General features: G+C 43.0%; 1 protein-coding gene across 4 annotated transcripts; it reads right to left on the bottom strand.

Moving 5' to 3' along the window:
• Positions 1–158: 158 nt before the first annotated feature.
• Positions 159–21180, bottom strand: POLR3E (RNA polymerase III subunit E). 4 transcript variants are annotated; one of them, XM_010719445.3, is made up of 19 exons: positions 21076–21180; positions 20219–20269; positions 18971–19048; positions 18066–18181; positions 16977–17059; positions 16179–16286; positions 15682–15731; positions 15283–15402; positions 14689–14774; positions 13697–13741; positions 13521–13612; positions 12669–12789; positions 11028–11109; positions 8828–8887; positions 7722–7879; positions 7361–7425; positions 5731–6227; positions 2221–2298; positions 160–1304 (listed from the first exon to the last, which is right to left on the bottom strand). In XM_010719445.3, exons 1-19 carry the CDS (start codon positions 21109–21111, stop codon positions 1122–1124), a joined length of 2109 nt encoding a protein of 702 aa, XP_010717747.1. In that variant the 5' UTR covers positions 21112–21180; the 3' UTR covers positions 160–1121. The 4 variants fall into 4 exon arrangements, 3 of the variants coding, with proteins under 3 accessions (XP_031411690.1, XP_010717747.1, XP_010717748.1); XM_010719446.3 differs by lacking the exon at positions 21076–21180 and adding an exon at positions 19775–19901 and having other exon boundaries at positions 20219–20253; XR_002120162.2 differs by lacking the exon at positions 160–1304 and adding an exon at positions 5079–5354 and having other exon boundaries at positions 2242–2298.
• Positions 21181–22994: the final 1814 nt, after the last annotated feature.

Genomic DNA, 22994 nt, shown 5'->3' with positions numbered 1-22994 from the left:
TGCTTTCTACAATAGCGTTAGTGCTATAAGCTGGAAGAATCAAAGAATCACAGAATTGTATGGGTTGGAAGGGATCTCTAGAGATCATCAAGTCCAATCCCTCTGCCAAAGCAGGTTCCCTACACCAGGTCACACAAGTAGGTGTCCAGGAGGGTCTTGAATATCTCCAGAGAAGGAGACTCCACAACCTTCCTGGGCAGCCTGTTCCAGCGCTTCATCACCTTTACTGTGTACACTTGCAGAATCACAGAACTGTAGGGGTTGGAAGGGACCATAAAAAACACCAGATCCAGAAAAGCCATGAAAAAACCTCCCAGTACATGCAAGACAAACCAAACGCTGCATAGCAGGCAGAAACATCTCAGCTTATTTTAATACTAAGAACAGGTTCATTCAAGCAAAACCAGTTTGCTTACTGTCACTGCAACAGATGTGTAATTTTTCAAGTAGGTTATTATTCTGCTTACAGATCCCAGAGTAATAAAGTACTTAAGCACTTGTCTCACTGAAGTGGGTGACGGTGAGCAAAGGCCCAGCAACAGTGATTGAAGTGCTACATGAGCTGGCAGCTTTCTCCTTTGTCAATCACGACCTGCATGGTCAGTACTTCATACCTTGAACTCGTTTAGAAAGTAAATGGTTCATGTTCAAAGACAGAGATGAAAGGATTCAAACATTCACTATGAGATGTGCTAAGTAAGACTCTATGCTTGTTTTAGTTGGGGTTTTGCTCACTACGCTGCTTTAAGACCTACTATAGAATATAATGCATTTCCTTCTGAACATCTGGCACCTGTTCTTCAGCACGAAACAAGAGCAGGCAGCTCAGTAAACTCAGAATGCAACCACTGCCTTAATGCTTAACTCCATATTATTTAAAAATAACTCTGAAGCGTGACATTTACTGTGCTCTATTCCCTTCTGGTCCAAGATAAAGAACAAAGATTTGCTGCAATAACACCAAATAACAGGGGAGTCAAAATCACTGCTCTTTGGAGAAGGTAGAACGAGACGAGTGTTACTTTAAAGAAAACAGGCTGAAAAACAAGCCCTGCCTGTTTTCCCACAGCAACTGTTCCATGATCACAATCACTTGTCAATTCAAGGCAATACATGATCCTTCAGTTAAACCAAAGCGTTAAAAATTTATGCATGAACTGAATCAAAACCCCAACTGAGCAGAAACTTACCTTTAGCACTCTATCCACCTCCTGCTTGTTGAGGTCTTGACTCAGCTGATTCTGAATGACATTTCTGCGCACTCGATAATTTTTCGAAAAAATTTCAAGCAAAACTTGGCGATGCTTTAGAACAAGAATTATTAATACAAAAACAATTACTTTCAGCTTTCTATTAAAAAAAGCTATATGTGCACTAGTCTGTACAAAACATTCACTGAGCTGCATTAAAGTATTCTTGCTTCATAACCCTGAAACTGTCCCATTTCAACCTGCTCTCATTAGGCGTCCTCCCATTATCTTGCAGCTCTGCAGGGATCTCTCCCTTCCTCATGAGCCCCATCCGGTGACCCCAGGCACCTCCACGGGTACAAACCATACTAAAGAAGGGGCTATGACATATTTCTCTCACACGCTTCCCAGGCAGCTCATGTGGTCTGCTCCAGTCAGGAGGTCGGATGCTGCTTATTCTCTAGAACAATGCTTGAGACTTTCCTATAAACATTTATTTAGGTCATGGACACAGCACTTACATTGTCCATCTACATTCTGTTAGGCTGCCTTTCCTTCCACTTCACTTACTGTGATACAAATAAAACTCAGGAGATGTTCACATATGCTGTAATCATTTCCTGTTCTAAATATAAACAGACACACCAGGTCCCATCATCACATAACCACTGGTTAACACTGCATTACCACTGCATTACCATCAGCAAAAAAAGAAAAATGATTTGAATGGATCCCAGTCTAAGATCTGCACTGCAGAATCTTTTCTCTTCATACAATTTATAGTATTTACACCCCACTGAGTTAGTTACCAATGTCTCAGTTTCTGTTCACACCCCAGTCCTGATGTGGTGATAACCACCCTATGGTCTGAGAGCTTTCTCTCAGCCTGAAGCTGGATGGTAGTGAATCCTGGAGTCTTCCTTAGGGAACGGTGAAAAAACTGCAGTACTGCTTCCAGGAACACAAAGTGAAGCAATGCCAAATCCTCATTAACAATGTATTTGGGACTGTCACTTATTTTTGTCTTTACCTGATCATAAATGTCACCAGCTTCCCAAAGTGCATAAACCTTTAGCTCATCTGGTGAAGCAGCAGTCTGTGGAGGAAACTGAGAACAAGAGGCTGTTAAAAATAACTATCTATTTAATGAGTTCTACTTAATGATTCTATGATACAGTATCCCCTGACACCTATTATTGAATCAAAATGTTGTGGCCATTTAATGAGAAGTGCTTCTCTCCCACCCCACACTCAGGGAGGTGACTGTGCTGCAGCAGCCCCTGTGCCTGCAATAGAAACACAAACCCCACCAAACCTGCTCTTCTGGGTGATGCTGCAGCACCCAGACCCCGAGCGAGGGGTAAATATTGCCTGGGGAATAGGACCAGTGCTCCGGCAGCCTGATGCACACATGGCATGCCCAACAGCATTTTAGTGATGCTTCTGGTCATACTGGAATGATGGCAAGCAGTGCCATGGGCACAGCACCAACCACGTCAGAGCTGTACGAGGGGATCCCATGACACTGTATGGGGACTTGGAGGAAGGGAGGACAACCACCAAGTGCCACAATAACCTCAGGGTGTGGACTGACAGTATCTCATGGCATCATGTACGGATTGCTCCTGCCAGCAGCTTGCATCTCCAGACTTCCCAAAGCAGAATTCAATTAAGCATGAAGTGCACTGCAGGGTTTTCTGGAGGTTTTGAAGTCTCCAGTGGCAAGTTTTAGATATTCGGATTCTAACCGAATTTGCTTTGCTAAACCCAAGGCAGCACGATGACCAGCACTGTGCTGCTGCTGTGCGTGTGATCCCTGGAGCAGCCCAGGGGACTCCTGGAGACTGAACACTGATGGAGAGCGAACCACAAACCAGTGCATTTCAGGCTCCCAAACTGAAGTGGTTTTTCTTCCTACCAAGATCCATGCTAGAGAAACACCATCTGTATTTTCTGAGACAGAGACCTTGTGCCTCTGCATGCAGGAAGGAATGTAACTGTTCCAAACTCCTACAAAAATAAAATGATGTTCATTTGCCTTAATGCTTTCCCCTGGAGCAATGACTAACAAATGATGCTGGATACTTCCCCCTCCTGATGTGTGCCTTCCTGTCTGTCACCAACCATTCATTCCATGCTAACCACAGACCTGCCAACCTCAATCAATCCTCCACACAAAGCCAACAGGCCTGTCTGACTGCTGCAGTTCCTCACTGCAGTACACCCCCCCACCTTTTTACGCAGCCTTCCGCACTACACCGAAGGACTGCCCTGCAAAGGGAGAGCTCAGCCCTTCCTTTCAGGGGCTGCCTCTGACCCCGTGGCAAAGGGAAGTGCTGTGTCGAGCAGGAGCTGCCTGCTGCGATCAGCAGCTCCAATTCCACCTCGGTGCAAACTGCTGATATATAGCAGGGCTGTGCACTTGTTTTAGAGCCAGGATTCAGGTTTGTTGGGCTAGCGACACCTAATATGCTCCTCTTTTCATGAGGACATGCCACACACAGAGGAACACTCTCCTGTGCTTTCATTCAGCACAGATAACACCATAGCATCAGCCTCCCTCCTGACAAGCTACAGCAGGACAGGCAACACAGGCTGCAGGAGCAGAGCCCCGGTGAGTTTGCCTGGGGCAGTCCTGAGCACTTGCTGCTGCCTCGGCCACATGCTGAGCACAACTGCACTGCTGCCTCTCAGAGAAGGAACTGCTTCCGAACCAACACAGTGTTATTTGGGAGAGCATAGCCTCCCTACATTCACATCACTCTGCAAACTGCCAGGCACCCTGCTCACTGCTGTCACTGCTACAAAGCACAAGCAAAGCACAGCACCCTGCAGGCAGCCCCTGTTCACAGCTGGAGCACATTCTGAGGCCCCATGAGCACCATTTATCTGCTACCCCAGATGCAGCTGTTCAGCTTTATAAATCCTACACTCCACCAGGAAGGTTTCCACTGCTGTTTTCAGCAACACATTTTCTGTAACAGGGCAACGTGAAAGCCAAGAGTGTCTTCATCCCCCACAGAACATCACTTTAATTACCTCAGATCACTGATTTCTATCACTAAAACAGTTTCAATTACAGAAAACTAATGAGTAACTACAAAATCTCAGGCAAAACATCCCTCCAGGCTTCCAAGGAGCTCAGGGAGCCTCACTGGGTTCAAATGAAATTGTCTAGGAAAAACAATGAGAGAAAGTGAAGTGTACCAGCTCACACAAAAGGCACAGCTGGCCCACAGCATGAGGCAGAGGCCTGGGAGCTGACTTACATTTCTGACAGGCTTATGCAGGCTGCTGCAGAAGATACCAAATTCTGCAGTAAGTTCTAGATCAGCAGAACTCAAACATAGAGCAGTCTCCAGCAAACAAGTCCCAGACTCAGTTAATACAACAGCAGTGACTTCAGCTGTTTATCACCAGCACAGCAAGTGCATATCCTATACCACGTACAATGAGAGTCTTTCCAGCACCAAGAAGCAGCTCCAGGCAAGCACTGCCCAGGGACCTGGAAGCTGTCAGGAGAGAACGCAAAAAGCACAAAAAGCAGTGGCCTCTTGTGTGGTGTCTCACATCTGTCACTCGGCTCCACAGGACATACTTTGCACACCACTGAACACGTCATTTCTGCCTCCCTGAAACCCAGCTAAGGCATGAGGGTCGCTATACCTCCTGTGCTCCAGGCTCTCCCCAGCCTGCCTGCTCTCTGCTCTCCCAAGCAGCTCACGTCTCTTTGCCTCTCTCCCTAACAGCACCTGACTCCCAAACTCCTGCTGGTTGCAAACTGATCAGTACTACCAGGTGTCTTGTGAAATTATTTTCCTTTCGGGCTACTTTCCATGATGCCAAAATCCCTTTTCTTTCCTAAGCAATCTGCTGGCTCTGACTCACGCATTCACACGTATAATTTCCATAAAGACAAACGAAGACATCTCTGATCAGCCCAGGAGGAAAAAGAGTGACCAACAGAACTCTGCAGATATGCTTTGCTGCTTCCCAGAGAGCTCTGCTGGATGTGCCCCACCGGTTCCAGGCAGCAGCCATCATCTTTATCCCAGCAGCATTCCTGCAAAAAGCTGTGCACTGCAAAGCAAGCTGATGGGACTGCCCCAAGGTAAGTCACTGAAACAGGAGCAAGCAGGCACAATGAGCCAGGAACACATCGATCTAAAAAGCAACACAAACAACTTGCATCAGTTAACAGCTGTGTTGGATGGAGCCTCAGACGTAAGTACAATCCCTAGAGCTCAAATACTGTAAATTTTTGCTTCTAATTATGAATTGTATATAAAGCTCGTTCATGACTCTTGATAAAGGTCTCGTCTCTGCTGATTTTCACTTGTAATATAGCAGCTGGCCTCTTAGAGAAGAAGTCCAGAAGCAGGAAGGCAGACAAGCCTTCAGCAGCTTCAACAGCCCCAACACTCAGAACGCAAGTGTTCCTCCAGTCCAGCCAAAGGTGCAAAGGTTTCACAGCTCCCATATTGAACTGCCCCCCTACCTCCCACCCAGACTGTGCCAAAAGGAAAAAAAAAATACTTACAGGCACCAAAATCTGTTTGCAGCCAATGTCTAACACCATGTCCTGTAACATTTTGTCTGAAATGCCACTGAACAATATATGTCCTGGAGGCAGACTGGCTAAATGAAGGTTAAACAACCGTTTAAGCTCACTCAAGGTGAGCACAAATTGTTTCTTAAACGTTGAGGACACAAATGCCTTCAGTTCTTGGGCTACCCGATCGCTGCAGCCTCCAGGCAAGTGGCCATTTAGGGAGTCTGTGGAGTCGTCCTCCGTATGGAGGCCGTTGACAATGCCGTTGTTCAGGCCTTCATACACTGAGGTGTCCATGGGCTCCTCGTCACTCACAGGCTCCTCTTTAATGTGGATATTGGAAACATCTATCTTGGATGAAGTGTCATTTGATTTCAGTTCTGCCTTTTGCTTCTGGAACTCCTTCTCTAGCTGCCCATAGTTCTGCTTGACTTTTGCTTTTGCCATGTTGACTCTTTGCTCCCCAGAAACCAGCAATGGATGGCCTGATAAGAAATGAAACATAGCATAAAATCCCACCATAAACAAGACTCCAGTTTTGCAAAATGTTGCTTGAATCGCTCACAGTGAAATAAAGCCAGGAAACAACATTACCTGTGGAACCTAAGGAATAAGCCTAGTTTACCTATTAGATTTTACTTCCCTCCCCACTACTATAACTTAAAAAAATAAAATAGAAACAAAAAAAAGGAAAAAAAAAGCAATCCTGCACCTCAACCCAAAGGCAAAAGGGAAGTGTGTGTTGGCAAAAGAGAAATTCAGTCTCAATCCCATAGGAAGGAATGCTGCATTTAAGGCAAAAGCCCATACAGCACTCATGCTGTTACCTCCTTTACTATTAGGCCCACTAATTCTCTCTGAATAACCCAACACCTAATCCTTCCAAGCAGATCAAACACACGGTACTGAAATGGAATTATATGCACATTTGTCAGTTCTGCTTATTCTCCTCGCTGGCTCCAGAGTCTGGCAGTGAGCCAAACGCCTAGCTAAAGCTCTCTGGAATCTCAGGTTTTCACAACCTTTTAGGATTACAGAACAGCCACTTTAACATTCTCCCTGACATCCCTGGTGGAGAGGAATGGCAAACAGACAACTTTACACCTCCTTGCAGCCCCCCAGCAAATACATTCCTCATTAATTGTTTAACCCTCAACCACACCACAGAGCCCAGAGCAAATCAGAGGAAATAAAAATTCCACCCTATTTTATTTGGAACTAAAAAGGGAATGACTCAACCTCATGCATGTCAGCCTGAGAACCAAGAGGTAAGAATCACTCATGCTCTGTCCCTGTCCTCAACTCAGCAGCTGCTTACACCACCATTCCTTAAAATGAGGAAGTTGTTAACATATCCAGCTGATTTTACACTATCAGAGTCCCCAGTGGCAAGGAATCCTTCCACGCTCTGCCACAGTAAGCCTGTGTCACCACTAACATCACTGATGTTAGTAAAGACCAAGTTATCTCAAATAATGCAAAAGAAATTACAAGAAAGGGGTAATATCAGACACAAGACCAATCCCCACCACACTCAAAAACAGAGAAGAGCAACAAAATATCACCCAGAAATACAAAGATGCATGAGTCTCAAGGTGATCCAAACAATTTCATTTACCTGATTGTGACTCTTGTTTCTTTGGTGTCGAGTGTTCCTTTACAAGATTATAGACTTTTTCTAATCTGAAATACAAAGGAAATCATATCAGTACTGTTTCTGTTGTTATGCTTGCCTGCAGCCACACCAGCTTTAACTTTCAGCCAGAACATTTAATTTCTAGAAAGCTGTCCTCAGGAAGCCAAGGAAAAGGAGTGACTGAATGATGCATCAACACAATCCCCATACACCACACCCCCTGAGAGGAGTAAACCTTACAGGCATTATGGATCAAATGTAGATCCGTTAGTATTCACAGAAACTTCACACTAGATCATTCTTCACTTTTAGCTTACTCCCCAAAACAAAGCAAGTCATTTACTTGGCCTGAATGCCCATCCACAGCATACGTTGCCTCTGAACTATATCTGGATGCTTCTTAACAAAGTCTTCATCATAAGGGAGCATGAACTCCCAACCTTTGTTTATTCTTGCCACAGACATGTGCTCTAGGAAGTCTTTCACATCTTCAGGGCAAAGCTAAAAGAAAAAGGAAAAATGATCTGGATGTCAATTCAAATAGGGCATCTGCAGCCATGAAGCAGTGAACACTGTTCCACGCGACAGGACGAGCAGGACTGATTTGGTGTACATGGGGCACTCCCACAAACACACCTGAGTCAGTCAGAGATATTTATCCTTTGCAACACCAGCGCTTTCACACAATGTTAAAGGCAGAGCACTTCAGAGAACAGTGATTAATCAGCTGACAGCCAAATAGCTCATGACATGTTTTGTAAAGAAAAGGGAGTTTACTGAGATGAAAAGACTATTGCACTGAGAAGCATGTCCTACAACTTTCATCTTAGTTTAGAGCTCGAAGTGAGACATGCTGCACCTACAGGTGCACAGCTTTTAAACAGCACTGGATCTTAAATTCCAAAAGTAGCCAGTCTGTGCATCAACTGATTTGTGATCTATCATTTTATTTTGATTTAAACAAATGATTTCTTTCCTTCTGACAGAATATTCAGGTGCCTGAGTTGTTTTAAAGCTTTTATTCAATACTGGCAGCTTTGGCAATACCATCAGAAGTGTTGTGCTTCTGTAATGCACTCTGCAAAAGCGGAGTATCAGTGTGGACTACATGAGTTCTCATCTGCTTTGGTGCTTTGTAAGCTTAATTCAAAGGATGTTCAGCATTCCACCAAAACAGAAGAGGGGACAAAGATGCATTCCAGTGGCTCAGCTGCAAGGACAGTCATGTCCTGTGGAACTGTAACTGTGGGAGCTGCTTAAAATAATTCTGTAAAGAGCATCTATACCTGTTCCAAAGTGAAGATATGCCTTGGTTAGCAACACTGCAAGTCAGCAGTAATGCAGACACTGTGAACCTGAAAGGAAAGGCTTGCAGCAGCACCTTGTTACTGACCTGCAGACAATGCCCACAGTTAGCCCCAAACTCTGTGTTAGAAAGAAGTCACTCACTTTTGTAACTGTCGCCACTTCCTTTCGTACAACCCAGCGGTCCTGTGTGAACTTCCACATCTAGGAAGGAAACAAAAGAGAAAACCTTGTTAACCATATTTAGGAGTTGCCTTACTGAAGTCATAGAAATAATATTTTGCAATGATGTTACCAAAAAAATGGAAACTTGACTCCTTTCAAGGATGTGGAAACAGGAGATGCTCACACAAACAGCAGGAAAGCACTTTCTGACCTATTCCTTGCTCAAATGGCCATGCACAGTATCAGAACCTTTGAGAGTCCATGGTCTCCCTTGGTGAACCTTTGACTACAAAAGCTCTGAAGAATCTCTCAAACCTCATTTAGCTTCCAAAAAAGCCCTTCTACTGTGGTGGTGCTGGAACTGCAGGAATCACACCTCACGCCCAGCTTTAGCACACTTGTTCACTAACCTGAAGAAACTCTTCCTCCACTTCTTTGGGTGCAGTGCCAGTAGAAGCTGCTGACACAACCTTCTAGAAAGTGTCTGCTGCCTTTTCCATTGCACATCACCAGTCACTTACAGTCATGCAATGATGGCAATTCGCTCACGTATTTGTCTCCGGTTAATGGAGAAGCCAGGTGCTCTGCTAAGCAACTCCAAAGGCCTAGCATACTGCGAGGCAGCTGCTGAGTGCAGGCTAATGGGCACATGAGCAGAACTACCACTGTCCGAAAATGACCTTTGATTTCTTCCCATCTCCATTTAAATCGATTACAATCTCCTTTAATATGTGTTTATTAATAGCGTTGCAAATAATTCAAAAATCTCATTATTGTCAATTTCCTCTTGTGCTTCTATGTCATCCATACTTTCTTCTCTCTGACTCAACTTCTTTCTTCCTACAAACTCAGAAAATCACCACACTCACAACACAAGGCATTTCTGTTTTAAAGGACAAGAAGCTGCTGCCTAAAGGAAACAGATCTGTCACCTTTCCTTGCACACAAGTCTGAGACAGTCATTTCTCATTAGGCACTTTATTCTAAACTAGAAACTGACATTATTATGAAAAAAACAGCAGCTTTGAGAAAAGGCAAGAATTACTTACCTCCCTCAAAGTACAGCACAGAACAACTGAACATTAAAGCCGCCATTGGTCTTTTAGAGCATTTAAAATAAAAGTAAAATACCTTCCATTATTTAACGCTTTATCTTTACATTTTAATAGCTAAGCATTAGCACTTACTTAACCAAGCATAATAATTTCTGGTCCCTAGAACTTCACACATGATGTGTCACATAATCTGCTGGGTCTTAAAGACTAGTGTTACCGGGTCACACCTGATTGCAGAGCTCCATATGGCAGTGTCTTGGGCAGACATCAAGACACAGTAAAAAGTCAGCTTTAATCACCATCATTTTATCTTATGCTAGTGCTGCCATATCCTTAAGGTCTCTTGCACAGTATGCTCCTATCCAGAGCTAAATCTCATAAACAGACTTTGCAAACAAGGGGAACTCTTAGGTATAACCGAAAAACATGAAAGCAATGCACTTGTTAATTTCTCTTCAATGGGGTGGGAGCCATAAACTGGGTATGAACTTAGGAAGCACCCAGGAACTTATTCTTTCCGTGGTTAGCAAAAACAAACACGAAACTAAGTTGTTCCTCCCTCCTGTGGTTATGTGCACGTTTATGAGACCTGTACTCATTTCAACTTCCATACGCAGCTACCACTCACAGAAGGTGCTTAGGAACAAAGTCCTTTCACTGATTAGCAGCTCAGGGAAATAAAATCCTTTTTAAAGATCAACAGTGCATGCTCCAGGAGCACAAGGCTTAACCACACTGCCCTCCTGAGACCTTGCAGTCCTGAGCCCACGGAAATGTATCTGGAGAAACAAGCACTTCATTATCCAGTCCTGGCTTCGCTGTCAGCCCTGCATTGTGCAGGCTATATGATAGCAGCTCTACAAGTTCTATTACAAAGAGATGAATACCAGCTACTGTTAATGACCAGCAATCTGAACTTACCAGACAGTCACAATGTCAGTCCACACAAACACTCCCATGCCAGACTTTTAACACCACCACCAGGGTTACAGCGCAAATAATTTCTCTGGTGCAAACATCTTATTGCAGTAGTGGTGGATGTGAAACCAAATTTGACAATGCCACGGCTCTCAGACAAACTTCAACAATACTTTCCTTTAGAAACAACAAACTCTTGTACTTACAACAAAGTCTCTCCCTCTACAAAGCACTTCTGCAGGGACTCCACTATGCGGACTGGAAGTGTCTTTAGGGTAGAGCACATCGCTGTTAATTAAAAAGGAAGATGGATTAGCTACTTGGTTCTCCAAAATACAGCATTGGTGAAAATTAACATAACAAACGTGCTCCCAGCTCTGCTGTTAATTTACACCTTTATCCAAAGCATCACTTTCATTAAAAGAACTAATATTAATGTAATTACTCCGCTTCAATTACACTAGTACTAGAAGTGCTTACACCAGCAAAGCCCAGCCTTGTGACTGGTAGATGTGTGCAACACAGGTACGTGCTCTGCTTTGTTCTTGCAAAGCCTTTCCTTCCTTGCATAAGTGTAAACAAGACCAACACGATCCTAAGAAATGCTGAGACTAACCTAAGCCTTGAAGGTAGCCTTTATCCAAAATGCTGATCTATAGAAATGAGTTTTTGGTGTTGTGCTTTTTTTAATTCTTTCTCAGCAATCAAAGATTAAAGAGAACAATGCTATGAGCTTTCATGCTCAAACCAATCAGACCCAGGACTAACACCACCCTGGTGTCCTTGTCTGCTTGCAAGATCAACTAGATGACATTCATTTCCACAGACTTCAAAGCCTTGAGGCACAACCCAGGCTCACATTCCTGATCTCCTCAGCCTCCTCACTTACAGCTCTGATGTATGCAGACACTGCTCTGTGCACAACTATCCCTAACAGGCTACATCTACAGACGCACACAGACTCCTCAGACAAACAGCAAAGAAACACATACAACATAAAAACTCTCTGAGTACTATAACACTTTTAATTTGCACCCAGCTGCCTTCTGGAATGACTGGAGGGACAGCAAGGACTGAAGCAGCTTACACAGCTAGCACAGGCCTGTATCACAACAGCTGAAGAATCCTGCTAACAGACAAGCTGGCAACTGGTGCCACACATCTTAGTGCAGAAAGCTACTCCACATGCTGTAATTCTTTGCTCCGCCCAGGTGAAAAGAAAAAAGAAAAAAAATAAATCACACTGCTCTTCAGACTTAACTCCCAGTGAGATGCCTTGTTCTAATAAACAGGAGAACAACACAGCATCCATTTCATGTGCTACAGTCAGTACCCCACAGGTAGTGCCATTTTATGACAGGTAAAGCTAGCCTCTAGAAGGCAGGTAATGCCTTCAGCTGACAAGAGCAGCATCCACTGACGAACAGCAAAGCGTCTGCACAAAGATCTTTCTCTGACTGAATTTAGCTAAGAAATACTAACGGTTGGGATGGCTTCATTGTATGTATTTATATTTGACATTAATCTCTGAAAGGATTTAGGAGTGTCCCCATACAAAAGAACACGAGTGAAGACAAGAAATATCTGACAGCTCAAATGCAAATACAGATTACATCACAGCTCCACCACAATTCTAGCTGGGCTGGGAACGACTGTGCTGGCATCTGCCATCATCTGTTTGAATTTTTATTATCCTATTGCAGAACAAAACACAGAATGTTGAAAGAGTATCTCACAGTACAGTGAATTGAGAACACAGATACACAATGAAGATGACTACATAAAACCCATTGTTCTAATTCTCTTACAGCAGAAAACCACATCTCAGCAACAAAGACAAGGCATACCTCTTCACCACCCAGTTTCCCTGGACCAGCATCGCCACCTGCTGTATGCAGCGGAGAACTGCTGTAGAGTCTGTCCCAGAGCCTAGCAAACTCATCAGATTTGCAAATGGCATCACCTTCACTGAAAGGCAAAAGAAACATCAGATGAAGGGCTTTCTCAGTATGCAAAATAAAAACGGAGTTTCAATGCTAGGATATTGTGACTTATGTTTATGTCGAAATTCCGGGTCACAGCTGTATCTGAGGGGAAAATAAAAATTCAAAACCTAAATTTTAGCACCCGTAGTCAGTATCTGTTCAAAAAATACACATTCATGTTGCAACAAAGTTGATTAGCTTAACTGGCCCTAAATTAATTCATGGATTAAAAAAAAAAAATCTACTCCTTTGGCAATATTTGGAAACAGAGACACCTGACAAGACAGGAAGCTCTTAAGGTTCTCAGGACTGAAGAGATAGAATAAAACTTACAGAACACTCAAGAAGCATATTACTGAAAACGTTCAAGGGAAAAAAATGCCAAAGTGCAGCCTGTTACATTAATTTTCCACCTTTAAACCATACTAAGACTTCACATTCCAGAAGATAACTGCAGAAATAAATGCATTCTGAAAGTTATCATCAGATCAGAAAATATTCTAAGAGTGAGAGCACTACAAACATACAGAGCAGCTGTCTGTTCCATCTACTGCTCTTCTCTTTCCCAAGGACCACTCTCAGCCTTCTCAAGCAAATACTCAGCTTTTAACTGCTTCACAGAATCTGAGATCCAGACAGAACGGATACTATTAGGAAAGGTATTTTATCTGAGACAATTAGAAGTCACAAGTAAAGTGCAAAGGGATTACAAACCGTTCTTCATCAGGATCTTGATCTGATCAGCAAGGGGTAAAGTTCTCAGCTGGGCCATAGAAAGCACGTTGCTTGGAGCCACTGGTTTGCTACTGCAAATAAACAACAGCTTTGTGAGTTGCAGCTCATGAGAGAGCATAGAGACAGTATCAGCGTTGAACATTCTGTACACTTACTTCTCTTCCTCTACGCTTGGAGGCATTAGCATCATTAAATATTCACTACAAGAAAAGAAAACACATCCTTATAATGTTTGTCTTGAGATTTCCCAAGTTTAAGTACAGTTATTTTTTTGCTTAAAGCAATCCTACTTATTAGAATTTACAAAACAAACACCAGCCTGAAAAGAGAGCCCCTCCCCTTTCCTTTCTCATCTTCCTCCACAAATTCAGTGCTAGTAAAAGCTACTGACATTCATCCATTCAAACAAAAAACATGAAACAGATGGGAGTCAGAATCTTTGCTCTTCTGTACTCTCCTGTGTCCACATAGAGGAACTGCAAACATTCAACGTGGTACTTTGACACAGAGCAAGTGGGGCCACATGAAGTCCTGCAGTTAGACCTGCCAACATAACTGCCAGTGTCTGAAAGAATCAAATCCACAAGACTTCTCATCACACCTGGCACTGCTCCACTGAGATGTTAAATGTTACAAAAACACACCCACACCATTAAGGAGAGAGGCAGTCCACCACCTTCCTATTGCTCAGGCCATGGTCTATCAGTTTACAGCGAAACAGTATTACTGTCTGCACAACAGAAGATTCCTATACATAGCTGCAGTCAGCAAGAAACAAAACCAAACATGTTTCAAGTAGTATCAGGTGTCTCCTAAAAATCACCAAAATGTTTTCCAAGAGTTTCTAACAATGGAAGTCGTTGGCTTTAGAGTTTTCATTTATTTTAATCAGAAGGAGCTTTTGTTTTACTTCTCCTTTACAATATCTGCAGTCTCAATAAAGCTGTGATAACACAGACAAGGCTACAATCTCAAGTGAAAGCAACTGAAGTTGAAGACCAGTTTGTCTCTATTTTTTAAACAATTCGACTTCTACCATGGATATCAGTATCAAAGGTATGATTTTAAAAAAACAAATTTGCTTATTACTCTGAAAACAGTCCCAAGAAATTATTGTACCTTCTCTAGAAAACCATCAAACCTTTACCTGGGAGATTTTATTAATTCTGTATTCTCAGCAAGGCCGTGACCTTGGCTGAATAAATACTGGCGCTCATGTTCTGAACGGCTATCCTGGAGATATGGAGAAAAGCACAAATCACTGACACATTCTGAACACAAAATTTCACATAGACTCCTTATTCTGAACTGAGACTGCTCCATCCTTACTGCGCTATTCAAGCATTCCATCTCACTGATGCTGTACTGTAAGCCTTCTTGAATGATGCAGATACGATGTGGAAACATTTCAGTTGATGTACTTCAAAAGTCTCCTGACATGCATGCTGTGTCAGAGAAACACGATTTATGACACTTATCTGACTGGCTTCCCTGACTGTTTTACAAAGCTAAGACCCGAGTGACTATTGGACTTAAACCCTCCTGCCTTAAATTTGTCCAATTTTCGATTTTAAAGCTTTTCCAATGTGGAGATCCCAAAGCACTATCTGGTGGCAGAGGCACACAGCACTGTGGGGTCATTTCAAGCCTACAGATCAACTTTTCTTCGCTGTCTTCTAATGACTCCCCATTCCCACAGACCCAGATTTAATTTGGCTGAGCCATCAGGCCCCACACTCACCTTCAAGCCATAATAATGGAGATGAACCCAGTGCTCTTCTGCTTGTCTCTTCTGCAGGAATTCATAAGACTGAACACGTCTTTGACGAGCTTGCTCAGTCTCAGGGCGGGAAAACCGTACCTAGAAGATTTGAGCATCATTAAATACAGCTCCAAAACACTTGAAACAAAACACCTCCATTACCTATTTGGCAGCATGAGAGCAGAAGCTAGGGGTCCTAGCTCAAATTAACTAACTCTTGTTGCCATCTTTACACTTGTGCAACAACTGCCTTTCCCCTCCCAAGCCCAGGGTCACCAGAACCAGATGAGGTTTCCTGTCCAATTATTTGGGTATGAACTGACATGCTTTCTTGTGAACTGTTGCCTGAACTACCACAAAAAGGAAATCTGGACATACAGTAATTTGCTTAACGTCATCTTCAGCTTCATCCTGGGATGAATCACCACCTGCCAAAAAAAGCCAACAGGATAAAACCACCACTACAATAAAACAACCAGAGTCAACAAGTACCTGTCTGGAGGCCTATTCTGGAAGAAGGCAGAAATAGGAACTACAGCTTGCTAAACTATGCAGCATATGACAGTGCCACACCACTCATGTAATAGGAGAAACTGCCCCCATGAACTTGGCATTGCTGCTTTTCAGTGGCTGTGGTGGCACTTCCTATTGCTGCCCCTTGACACTGCCCGCTGTCTCCTATCTCTCTGCCAGTCCCCTACACCTCTCCACAAAAATCTTGATGCAATTACACTGAAAATATGATCAGAGAAAAGAACTGGCTGAGAAATGATTTTATAATCAGTTCATTGTTACATTAAACACCTTTGAATAAAATTAGAGAAAGAACTTGTATCCTACCTCTCAAAAGGAAACACAACTCACGCAGCACTTACCTTCATTAGCAGCTTCTCTTTCGCGGTGTTTTGCATCAGCTTTGTCCAAGTAGGTGAAACTTGGCCTCAGCTGAAGAATTCCGTGCAGCGGAGTCAGGTGAAGTTCACCTGAAAAAGAGAATTGATATTGGTTAAAAGTATTGTTTTCTAATGCACAGAGACAGTACTTTCATCACCTTGCTACCTCTGCAACAGCACAGCTTCCAGAGAACACAAATATTTAATACAGTAAAAAGGGATTAAGTGATTCATCCAGTGCATAGAACATCAAAGGAGTATGAAAAAATCAAGATCTTCTCCTGCTACCTTCTTGATTAATGTTGGAGCCAGATCTTACAGAGCCCCATTTTGGCTCAGATCTGACCTATCTGTCAGGAGACTACTAGTGAAACAGACATCTCTGTAGGCAATCTATAATGATCCTCTCATCAAAACTCTGCAGTGACACTAAGAAACAAAAGAAGGGCAGGAAGTGTTGAACAGGCAAATAAAAGAGCCATGCCTAGACAGAGATAACAACACAATGTAAAAAAATAATTTTTTACTGTAAATGTATGTTTCAGGCCATCGTGGGCTGTTAAGATCTTGGAGGCACCTACTGTGCCCTGCTAATAGCATTTAAAACTTTGCTGGAGCTCCTCAAGGACTCTAGGAACACTCATAAGGAAAGCTTTTGCTTTATTTAGAAAAGCTTCAATTAAATATGAGCCTATGCTATTGGAAACACGGAACGAACAGTTCTTATTTAACCCAGAAATTCACATTTCACTGATGTGAGGGGTAACAAAACAAAGTCACCTTTTCTATAAACAGCAGCTGCATAGCGGGAAACATTACTTGCAGCTTGTGAAGAGCAGAAAGTTTGTTTGTCCATCAGCTTCCTGCAAACAGATGAATGCTGTAAGATTATATTCTACAGGCAATGTGGCATATAGATGTTAAAAGGCCTGATATCATCAATTCCCAAAATAGTCTATCAGCAAATGCCTTAAATACAAAGGCTAGTTTTGTTTAACATTTTAATCAACAACTTGCATGAGGGCACTGAGTGCACTCTCACTAAGTTTGCAGACAACATCAAGTAAGGCAAGACCGTTGATCTGCTTTGAGGTCAGGAAGGCTCTGCAGATGGACCTAGATTAGATCAACTGGCCAAGCCAGTTACATGACATGAACTAGGGGTAAGTGCAGGGTCATTAATAACCCCACGCAGCAGTACAGCCTGGAGGCAGAGTGACTGGAAATCTGCCCAGGAGAGAAGGACTTGAGGGTGCTGTGCTGGTCAGCAGCCAGCAAACGTGAGCCAGCAGTGTACCCAGGAGGCCAAGAAGGCCAATGGCACCCTAGTCTGCATCAGAAATACTGTGGCCAGCAGGACTGGAAAATGATTGATCCTTTGCATCCAGCGCTGGTGAGGCCACACCTTGAGCACTGCATTCAGTTTCAGGCCCTCATTACAGGAAGGATATTGACTTGACTGAGCATGTGCAGAGAAGAGCAATAAAACTGGGGACTACAGAACAACATTAGGAGAAATGACTGAGGGTTGTTTAGTCTGGAGAAAAGAAGGCTAAGGAGAGACATCATTGCTCTACAACTGCCTGAAAGGAGGCTGCAGTGAGGAGGTGTTGGTCACTTTTCTCAGGTGACAAGTGACAGGACACAACAAAACAGCCTCAAGTTGTGCCAGGGAGGTTTAGATTGGATATCAGGAAGAATTTTTTTATAGAGAGGGTTGGCAAAGCATTGGAATGGGCTGCAGAGGGAAGTGGTGGAGCCCTCATTCCTGGAGGTATTTAAGAGACGTGTGGATGGACATGGGCCTAATGGACATACACATATCTCTGCCTACCACAGAAACAAACAAAAGCAATGAAGGACACCTACGAGGAATAGGTACTTGTTTCATCTGTACAGGTGCCATCTACATTGAGAGCAATCTGTTCTCCTTTGCTGCGACAGTAGTTCGGATTCAAAGTGTCAATGGCCATTTCCAGTTCAACCTAAAAAACGTGAAGGAAAAGGCAAATAATTACAATGGCAGAACTCCAAATGAATCATCAATAAAACTTATAAATTATAGCCATCACCTCGCTTTTTTCCTCTTCGTGTTACTTGTAAATTAACTAGTGACCAGTCCCTGGTTGAGATGGTAGATTTATGTCTGCATAGGGCCTAAAAATGTAAATGTCTGCTAATTCTAGTTAAAAAAATCCTTAACATAACATACACTAACTCCAAAATTCACATAAGCACTCTCCTCAACTATTTCCCAGAAAAATATCCTGCTATCACAGACCTATTTGTGTTCTTTTTTATTTTTTAACGTGAGACATTTTTAAAATCACAGCTACAGGTTTGGAATATGTAGGCAAGTGCAACCATTCTGGCTTTGGTTATACTTTCACCACCCCACAGAGTCTCAAACAGGACTGTTGATGGCTCATAGACAGGCAAGAGAAGAATCAAGACACACAATGACTCTAAAAGACAAAGCATGCCTTCAAACCTCAGCCCTCTTCTAAATATTGTGAAAGTCTTTTAAATCAATCTTGTATAGACTGAATAATAGTAGCCAGACTTTCCTGAATGATTCTGTCTTTATATTGTTTTTTTCCCATTGACTTTAATTCCTCTCTTAATAAAACTATTCTTCTTTTAAGCCCAAGCACAGAGATATGGACCCACAAGCTGCACACTTACAACAGCTTGGTAGCACAGTGTAATGACCTGAAGCACATTGCAGACAGTATAAAACAACTTTCATAGACTGGACTCAAATGATGACCAACCTTTTGTTGCTTTGGTTTTATCTTTGCTGATAAATGTGTAACATCATCATATGTCATGGAAGCTGGACGAATTGGATACTGGAAAACACATCGATTTCATAAAAATTCTTAATTTAAAGACAAAAGAATTTAACAGAAATTAATTAAACCCTGCCTGCCCCTTCACATGTAAAGCCACTTTCCAGATGGTTACAAGATCTCAATAAACAACTTTTCTAATCTTGTGAGTCATCAGATCTCAAAGTATGGTTAGAAAGCCTTCCCCTCCGCCCTCCATTCCTGTCACTTCACTCTTTTCCATTCCTGCCTCCAACACATCACTGTGCTTATAAGACAAGAAAAAGGTACAACATATTAATCCAGCTGAAAAAGGATGTGATAGAAGCCATGAAAACCCATTAACTGATATTACCTCTCTGGAGATTTATTTATCTAGAAGTAAAATACACGTGAGTTTTCACCAGCAGTGTTAGCCTACACGATCTGGTCCACATATGGTCACATCTAGCCACATGATCCTCTGTTCTGAACTATTTGGGGATGCTGAGATCACAGTGTGGTGCCCAGATGAAGTCTTCCAGCAAAGCAGCAGCCTGCTCAGAGCTGCCATTTGTCCAGAACATGCAGAACAACCCCTCATGAAGCTGCACATGCTGGGCAGAAGACCTGGACAGGAGGCTATGCCAGGTAGCACCACTGGCTTATAATGAATATCTCAAAAGATCTCCCACTCTGCAGATAGGAAAAGTGAACCACAAAGATAAAACGATGAGAGAAATTCAGTGAACAGAATGGGAAACAGACCTTCAAATTTCAAGCATATTTCCACCTTTTATCACTCATTAGTTTTATCTCCACAGCATAAGGGGTCTCTTCTGATGCCTCACGCTGGTTATGAATACTGATGGCAATGTCTTAGACAGGACAGGTCCTAAATAAATATTTGTTCAGTAAAGTTGACAGAAATAACTTGGCCACTGGCAGAAAATGGCCAAGAGACTGCAGATTTATCAAACTACAATAAGGATATTATCTACTAAACTAATTCCCTGAGGGTGGCTATAGGCAGTGATTTAATGACAAGTGAATGCCATAAACAATCATTCCTCTCTTACAAACAGCTTAATACTAAATGTTTCAACTGAGATGAATGCAGGTTTGCCTGTTCCCTGTAAGAGGTAAAGTTATTGCTCTTTCAATCAACTTATTTTAAACAAATTTTCACTAGATAAAAGCTAACTGGAATACCTGAAACAGATACAACTTCTCCAGCAGACTTCTGGCCAGGAACACATCGATCTAAAAAGCAACACAAACAACTGGCATCAGTTAACAGCTATGTTGGATGGAGCCTCAGACGTAAGTACAATCCCTAGAGCTCAAATACTGTAAATTTTTGCTTCTAATTATGAATTGTATATAAAGCTCACTCATGACTCTTGATAAAGGTCTCATCTCTGCTGATTTTCACTTGTAATATAGCAGCTGGCCTCTTAGAGAAGAAAAAACAGCACAACTATGATGAGGCAGGAGACAATGCTGCATATTTTTGTCTCTGAAATGAAACAAAAAATTTTTTTGTCTGTGAGGTTGAAGTGTATCTATCATCACAATCTGAAAAGGATGTTCTCTCTTTGGCAGCATGACTAAAAGTTAACTTCTTTGCTGGTGTTTTGCCATGAAAACTTTCTAAGCTAGACAAAACACACCCACACACCAAATAGGATTTAATACAAGCACTTTGCCACCAACACCTAAAATCCACAGATGTGTCACGATGATCACACACAGATGTTTCCATCTTAAGTACCTTCTGACACACTTCTGTCAAACCCCACAGGCTCGCCCTTGCTCATTCCTCTAGTGCATGAATTCATACGTAAAGTGAATGGGACACCGGGATACTGTCTGGGATGGAACAGACCCTTAAGGAAGTCCCGAATTGGAGTACAACTGCTTGTTTTTAGCAGAAGGTATGAAACCATTTCAGCTTCATGTATAGCAGATATGGATTCATCAAAATTATAATTAGAACAATAGAACAGAAGTTGAATAGCACAAAAAAAGCTGCACATAGAACCGTTGATGCCACAAAGCACTTTTACCTCTTGTATAATTGGATCATCTTCTTCATTTGCCATGCTAGGATACAAAAAGCTCTTCCTTGGCTTATTCCTTGGCACAATCTGAAAGAAAACAGATATGTCATATGAGTCACTACATCTGTGCCACGTACCACATGGAGCCCAGACTATTTGTTCAAGTACACCACTTTCTTTTCAGAGGCAACGCACTCAGTGTGTGCTGTGAAGGAGTGTACGTGTTGGCACAACATGGCCCCTCACACCTCACCATCACCAACTGCCACCAACTCCAAAAACAAACAAGAGTCTCGAAGGTAACGAAGTTCCTGTAACTTTAATGAAAGAGAGAGCACTAAAGCAGAGCTCTGCAGAGGGAAGGACAGGCCTTCAGTACTTGTATGAAGCACACCCTTTATACCCTGTGTGACCACTGCACCCCAGCAGCAGCTGGTTTGCAGACAGCATGCCTGAGCTCTGAAATAGCCACAGCACTTGTCACAGTCACTAAGGATGGTGCCATGCAGCACACCAGCCTTCTTCCCTTCCCAGAGAAATTTCCTTGAAAGTAGAAATGGAGCAAGCTTCTGGTTTAAGAGCTAGGAGAAACAAAAAGCCTGTGTCAGCCCTGTGCTCAGGACCAGACAGCATTTACACCTGCAGTGTGCTGGCCCTGCCTACAGCTATGTAATATAGCACAGCCTTGGCTCCTGGCTGAGCACAGACATACTGCTCAGGTAGGATGGCAGCTCTGACACTCCTCTGTTTCCCTCAGACCCTTCAAAACAATGAGAACAGAGCTTGCCTCAACAGATCTTACTCTCACCACTGACACACACTCGCCTCTTTGCTGAGCTTCCTACAGAAAGGAGCCAGTGACAGAGGTCTGTGAGAGGCAGAAGCATCTATGCTACATCCCTAACTGTGCTGACTTTTTTCAAGTAACAATTCACCTCTTCACCATCCCACTGTATTTCAACACACACATGGTTTTCTCAAATCACCAACTTACAGTTATCCAAGAAATGTGTCACTGAGCTTGATAACCACTGGGCACTCTGCAGATCCCAGAAGCACATTCATGGCCACGTTCTTTTCAAGCAGTGAGATGTGGCAGCTCCAGCTCTGCACACCCCAGGTGCTCAGTACAATACAGCACGCAGACAGCTTGGCACAAAATGGGGCCTTCATTCAGAACAGAGCAGGCACTGGGAGCACACTCAGCAGGTGTGCACATGGCAGACCCAGAGGTGGGAGCTGCAGGTCTGAGCTCTCTGTCCTTGCCCTATATGGGGATGGCAAACCACAGGCCGGGTACGTGCTCACCTGCTCCTTCCCTCCTGAGAGTATTATTTCACTTTCCCAAAATTCAGATTTCCTGGGCCAAGGTGAGAAAGAGAAACCCAACCTGAAAGACCTGGTTTCTGGTCCTTCATCCAATGCTGCTCTTTCCATTTTATATGAGATCTTGGGAATCCAGCTCAGTACTTACAGAAAATGTCAGATCACAAAGATTACAATTGTTTTTCACCATTTAACGGTAAAGAATGACTGCAGGTGCTTTCACTGGAGTACCAGAGCAACAGACCTACCACAGGAAGCAGTGTGTCCTGGAACAACGCACAACATTCATGTGAGGAATCCTCTGATCAGGATGAAGCTTCCACTGAAGACACACAGACACAATTCTGCATCTGCAGTTTGCATGTATGTGTGGCAGATACAGAAATGAACCCCACACGAATAAAAGAATGGAATTAAGCTCTAAGAGGTAGCAAACAAGGCCACAAGAGCACTTGTTTCACGTTTTCTTCTGGCAAGATCGCTTTCTTTATAGAGGGTCTTTCCTGTGCATGTCAGCATCAGTGCAAGTTGTCAGTGTGAGTCATTAAATCTCGAAGCACAGGAGGGCAGGAGATACAAATCTCAGCCCGATCAAGGCT

This window comes from Meleagris gallopavo, chromosome 16 (assembly GCF_000146605.3).
Source record: "Meleagris gallopavo isolate NT-WF06-2002-E0010 breed Aviagen turkey brand Nicholas breeding stock chromosome 16, Turkey_5.1, whole genome shotgun sequence".
Classification (NCBI taxonomy): domain Eukaryota; kingdom Metazoa; phylum Chordata; class Aves; order Galliformes; family Phasianidae; genus Meleagris; species Meleagris gallopavo.
This window is presented reverse-complemented; position numbering and strand designations above follow the sequence as displayed.